At 39.2% G+C, this 6,107-nt stretch overlaps 1 protein-coding gene across 1 annotated transcript; it reads left to right on the top strand.

Annotated features, from left to right (window-relative positions):
* Positions 1-1,016: 1,016 nt before the first annotated feature.
* LOC137004921 (variable charge X-linked protein 3B-like) lies at positions 1,017-1,679 on the top strand. Its single transcript, XM_067365634.1, has one exon. It carries the CDS (start codon positions 1,017-1,019, stop codon positions 1,677-1,679), a length of 663 nt encoding a protein of 220 aa, XP_067221735.1.
* The last annotated feature ends 4,428 nt before the right edge of the window (positions 1,680-6,107 follow it).

Raw genomic sequence — 6,107 nt, forward strand, 5'->3', positions numbered from 1 at the left:
GGTCATTTTAATAAAAGCTTGCATTTGGATCTACCACCCTGTTGTCTTAATTCCAAACATTACAGAATACTCAGCCAACACCAAGATCCAGCGGCTTGTTGAGCGTTCCCAGTGCAACCATGGATCCGGTAAACCAGCTACTAGCTCTGCATCAGGGAGAGCTATCAATTGAGGAGTATATACACCAATTCAGTGAGTTATCTTTTCTGGTTGCTTGTGATGAAGTGTTTTTAAAGGACATTTTTCGTTTGGGACTCAATGAGCCATTAAGATCCTGGTTCCCTGAAGGAACATTCAAATCCTCTCTGAGAGACTTTATGGACTATGAGTTAATACTGTGTGGTTTATCGTTTACTGTGGAGGAAGCTCCGTCAGCAGCCGAGCTTGTACCATTGCAGTTTTCCATGCCCTCCAGTCTAGTTATTGCAACCCCAAAACTCTCTGTACTACCAAATCCAGTAACTCTCTCGACAGTTCGTAATCACATAATGGTGGCTGCATCAGATTCTGTTTCTGCATTTAAGACCATTCCAGAGCCTCATTACATCTCAGCAGATACCTAGAGCCTTGTCACATTTCAGCAGCCATGCTAAGGCCTCATTACATTTCATCAGATCTTCCAGAGCCTCATCTTGTCTCATCAAATCTTCCATAGCCTCGTCTCATCTGATTTTCCAGAGTCTTGTCTCATCTCATCAGATCTTCCAGAGCCTCATCTCATCAAATCTTCCAGAGCCTCATCCCATCAAATCTTCCAGAGCCTCATCCCATCAAATCTTCCAGAGCCTCGTCTCATCCCATCAGATCTACGAGATCCTCGTCTCATCTCAATAGTTCCTCGACAACCTCGTCTCGTCTCAGAAGACCTTCCAGATCCTCTCCACGTCTTGTCTATCATCCCTGAGTAATGTCTCATGGCAGTTGGCTTTCCAGAACCCTGCTTTGTTCTATCAGGGGAAACCATCCTCAAGCGTCAGAGGTTGGCATCCAGCGTGGAGGATCCACCGCTGGTCTAAATGTGTACTGCTGGTATCCCCAAACCAATTCATATTAGCCCTGTGCTTTATGCATCTTCCTGCTTTATAGTTCCCATACCTGATCCAGTTCACAACATGGCTGCCACTTCAAAGACTGTTTACAACGTGGCTGCCATGTCAGAGGCTCCAATCAAGATGGCCACCATTCCTGAGCCAAGTCAAGTCACAGTTGATCTTCCTGAGTCAAGTCAAGTCACAGTTGATCTCCCTGAGTCAAGTCAAGTCACAGTTGATCTCCCTGAGCCAAGTCAAGTCACAGTTGATCTCCCGGAGCCAAGTCAAGTCACAGTGGATCTCCCTGAGCCAAGTCAAGTCACAGTTGATCTTTCTGAGCCAAATCAAGTCACAGTTGATCTTCCTGAGCCAAATCAAGTCACAGTTGATCTTCCTGAGCCAAGTCAAGTCACAGTTGATCTTCCTAAACCCAGCCAAGTCACAGTTGATCTCCCAGAGCCTCGCCACATCTCAGCAGACCACCCAGAGTCTCGTCACGTCTCCGCTGATCGTCCAGAGTCTCGTCATGTCCTTGCTGATCGTCCAGAGTCTCGTCACGTCATGGCCATCAAGCCAGTGTCTACGGACAAGATGGCCGCCCCGCCAGTGTCTACAGACTCCGCTCCAGTGCCAGAGTCGTCTCCATGACTCTGAGTAATCCAACTTCATTCATGTTGCTCGTGGCAGAAGTTACAAATTTCTAAACTTTTCAAGCGCCAATGCAAACGTCAGCCAATCAGATCGCCTTATGCAAATAATCTAGCACAGACACTAGCCAATTACATTTATGCAACAACAGAAAGTAATGTGATTGCCTGTGATGATCCCGTCAGCACCAAGCTTCAATCTGTCTAATGCCTAAATGAATCTGCAGCAGTTAGGTGGTACAGGTCAGAGCTCTATAAGTTGTTTATGTTCAGTATTATTGTAATGTTATGTGCTGTAAGACATGAGGTAATTTAACGCTGTCTCTCGTGATGCTTTTGCTCCCTGTAGTGTGCGTTTCTGTTTTGGAGGCTTTGGAGATGCTCTGAAGGGAGGGTGGGATCTAATGCTTTTAAAAGTAGCTCACTATAGCCTCTCCGAAAATTACCTACCCTACCTTTAAACCTGGTGATGAAAGTTACTGTATGTGAGAATAAAATAACACATTTGAATGTATTTTTTGTATTTTAAATACAAAATACTTTCAAAGTATTTAATTACAAATTACATTTGATTTTTTTTTCTCTAAGGAAAATACAAATTACAAAATACTCAAAAGTAATTAAAAACACATTTTAAATACATTCAATTAAAATACTGCCCATCTATGGTGGTGTGCTGAAGAGTGCTAACAATGGTGATGGCTTTCAAATGCAGGTGATTGGTGAGTGAGTGAAGGTGAGGAACCAGAGGGATGCTGGGAATTACATTAGTTTATTCCTTATTTTATATATTTTACATAATACAATGCAGTGACCATTACAATCACTTTTCATGGTATCAAATGGATAAGAGGATGTCTTTAAAAGTTAGAATAATAGTTAGAATAAATATTCCCACATGAATACCATTCTAGTCAAGTCAAATTTATTTATATAGCGCTTTTTACAATTGGTAATTGTTTCAAAACAGCTTTACATATTAGAAGCACAGAAAAAAAGAAGTGGTTAAAAATAAGCTGTACAAGCAAGTGTGGTAATGTGTAACATATACAAGATGGTGCTACATTAAGCCAATGTTGGCTAACTCCCAGGGGTGGAAAAAACCCCCTAGGAGAAAAACCCAGCGTGCTAACACTGGGAAAAAAAAGTCCTAGGAGGGAAAAAAACCCTTGGAAGATATATATAATATATGTAAATGGATATGGAGATCAAAATCTGAAATATACTTTTTTATTATTGAGATTAAAAATAGATTATATATAAATATATGTAAGCGGATATGGGGATTAAAAATCTGAATTATAGATGCAGCCAGAACTGGATCTGTAGGCCCATTGTCTCCTGGGCTACGTTGTAGTAAGGTCCAGACACAGGTTCTCCATCTGATCTGGATACGGCCTGGATCCAGCACCCGGCAAACCTCAGGATTAGCAGAGAGACTGATATTAGCGTAGATGCCATTCTTATTCTGATGTACAGGTATATCTAGTGTTATAGGAAATGTTCTCGGTTCCGGCCGACCTAATTATTGTAGCGTAACAATCCTTTAACGGATTTGAAAAATGTTAATGTATTGATAATGTATTATGTGTATGCAAGAGCAAAGAGATGTGTTTTTAGTCTAGATTTAAACTGACAGAGTGTGTCTGCTTCCCAAACAATGCTAGGAAGATTGTTCCAGAGTTTAGGTGCTAAATAGGAAAAGGATCTGCCGCCTTCAGTTGATTTTGATATTCTGGGTATTATCAACTGGCCTGAATTCTGAGATCGCAATAGACGTGAAGGTCTATAATGCATTAAGAGCTCACTTAGGTACTGGGGAGCTAAACCATTTAGAGCTTTATAAGTAAGTAGCAAGATTTTAAAATCTATACAATGTTTAATAGGGAGCCAATGTAATGTTGACAGAACTGGGCTAATATGGTCATACTTTCTGGTTCTAGTAAGAACTCTAGCTGCCGCATTTTGGACCAACTGTAGTCTGTTTAAAAGCCGAGCAGAACAACCACCCAGTAGAGCGTTACAGTAATCTAGTCTTGAGGTCATGAATGCATGAACCAACTGTTCCGCATTTGTCATTGAGAGCATGTGTCGTAATTTAGATATATTTTTTAGATGGAAGAAGGCGGTTTTACAGATACTGGAAACATGACTTTCAAATAAAAGATTGGTATCAAAGAGCACACCCAGGTTCCTAACTGAGGATGAAGATTAAATGGAGATTTAATGTGTCTGATTTAATGGAGTGTTCAAGGTTTTTTTGTGAGGAAGTTTTTGGTCCAAAGATTAGGATCATTTTTTTCTGAATTTAATAATAAGAAATTTCTTGTCATCCAGTTTTTAATGTCAGCTATGCATTCTGTTAGTTTTGTGAATTTGTAGGTTTCGTCAGGGCGCGAGGAAATATAGAGCTGAGTATCGTCAGCATAGCAGTGAAAACTAACACCATGCTTCCTAATTATCTCTCCTAAGGGCAGCATGTACAGAGTGAAAAGCAACGGTCCTAGTACTGAGCCTTGTGGTACTCCATATTGAACTTGTGATCGATACAACATCTCTTCATTAACTACTACAGACTGATAACGGTCAGATAAGTACGATTTGAACCATGCCAAAGCAATTCCACTAATGCCAATATAGTTTTCAAGTCTTTTTAGAAGAATGTTATGATCGATAGTGTCAAAAGCAGCACTGAGATCTAATAACACTAATAGAGAAATACAGTCACGATCGGATGATAAGAGTAGATCGTTTGTAACTCTAACGAGAGCAGTCTCAGTACTATGGTATGGTCTAAATCCTGACTGGAAATCCTCACAGATTCCATTTCTTTCTAAAAAGGAGCACAGTTGTGTTGAAACTGCCTTTTCTAGTATCTTTGACAGAAAAGGTAGATTCGAGATTGGCCTGTAATTTACTAAATCTCTCGGATCTAGTTGAGGTTTTTTAATAAGAGGTTTAATAATAGCCTGCTTAGAAGTTTTTGGCACGTATCCTAGTGTTCAAGATGAATTAATTATATCAAGAAGTGGACCTACGACCTCTGGAAGCATTTCTTTCAGTAGTTTATGCTGGCGAATGATTCTAGTTTTACCTCAGGGACACTACAGTGCACTGTCTGAAGCGAAACTGTAGACGGTTGCATGTTTTTAATTTTCTCTCTAATATTGTCAATCTTGCAAGTAAAGAAGTTCATAAAGTCATTACTGCTGTGCTCTTTGGAAACGTCATCAGTTGGATCTCTGTTTCTAGTTAATTTAGCCACTGTGTCAAATAAATACCTAGGATTATGTTTGTTTTCTATTAAGAGATTTGAAAAATAAGTAGATCTAGCATTTCTTATAGCCGTTCTGTACTCAATAATTTTTTCTTTCCACGAAAGGCGAAAAACTTCTAGTTTTGTTTTCTTCCAACTACGTTAGGCTTTTCTCACAGCTCGTTTTAGAGCCCGAGTGTGCTCATCATACTACGCCGTTGGATTAGTTTCCTTAATCTTCTTTAGACGTAAAGGAGCGACTGCATCTAATGTGCTGGAAAAGAGAGAGCCAATAGTTTCTGTTGCTGCATCGAGTTCTTCTAAGTTGTCAGGTATACTAAGGCGATGAAACTGCTCAGGGAGATTATTTATAAAGCAATCTTTAGTGGTAGAAGTGATGGTTCTACCATATTTATGGCTGGGTGGTGGTTTTGTAGCCTTGGCTAACTGTAGTATACACGAGACTAAATAATGATCTGATATATCATCGCTCTGCTGTAGAATTTCAACAGCATCAATATCAATTCCATGCGACAGTATGAGATCTAAGGTATGATTACAGCAATGAGTGGGTCCTGACACGTGTTGTCTAACTCCAATAGAGTTTAAAATGTCTGCAAATGCCAATCCAAATGTGTCTTTATTATTATGTACATGGATATTAAAAGGACTTTATCCGCAGCCAGTACTAACTCTGATAGAAAATCAGCAAATTCTTTGATAAAGTCAGTATGGTGCCCTGGTGGCCTGTATACAGTAGCCAGCACAAATGTCAACTTACATAATGTTACATAAAGCACCATCACTTCAAAGGAATTATATTTGAAATTCTTTTGAATGATTCTGAATATATTACTATAAATTACAGCAACACCTCCCCCTTTGCCTTTCTGTCGAGGATTGTGTCGATAATCATAACCTTGAGGACTAGACTCATTTAAAGTAATGTAATCATCCGGTTTTAGCCAGGTTTCTGTCAAACACAGCACATCTAGATTATTGTCTGTGATAATATTGTTTACAATAAGTGCTTTTGAAGAAAGTGATGTAATATTTAACAACCCAAGCTTTATCATTTGTTTATCATTATTATCTCTATTTTTTATTTGTTGAACATCAATTAAATTTTTACTATTAAATGGGTTTGGAAGTTTTTTGTTTTTATTAATTCGG

This window comes from Chanodichthys erythropterus, chromosome 3 (genome assembly GCF_024489055.1).
Source record: "Chanodichthys erythropterus isolate Z2021 chromosome 3, ASM2448905v1, whole genome shotgun sequence".
NCBI lineage: Eukaryota > Metazoa > Chordata > Actinopteri > Cypriniformes > Xenocyprididae > Chanodichthys > Chanodichthys erythropterus.

Excerpts from the sequence above, each read along its gene's own strand:
- LOC137004921 (XM_067365634.1), top strand. The coding sequence starts at position 1,017 with ATGTGTACTGCTGGTATCCCCAAACCAATTCATATTAGCCCTGTGCTT.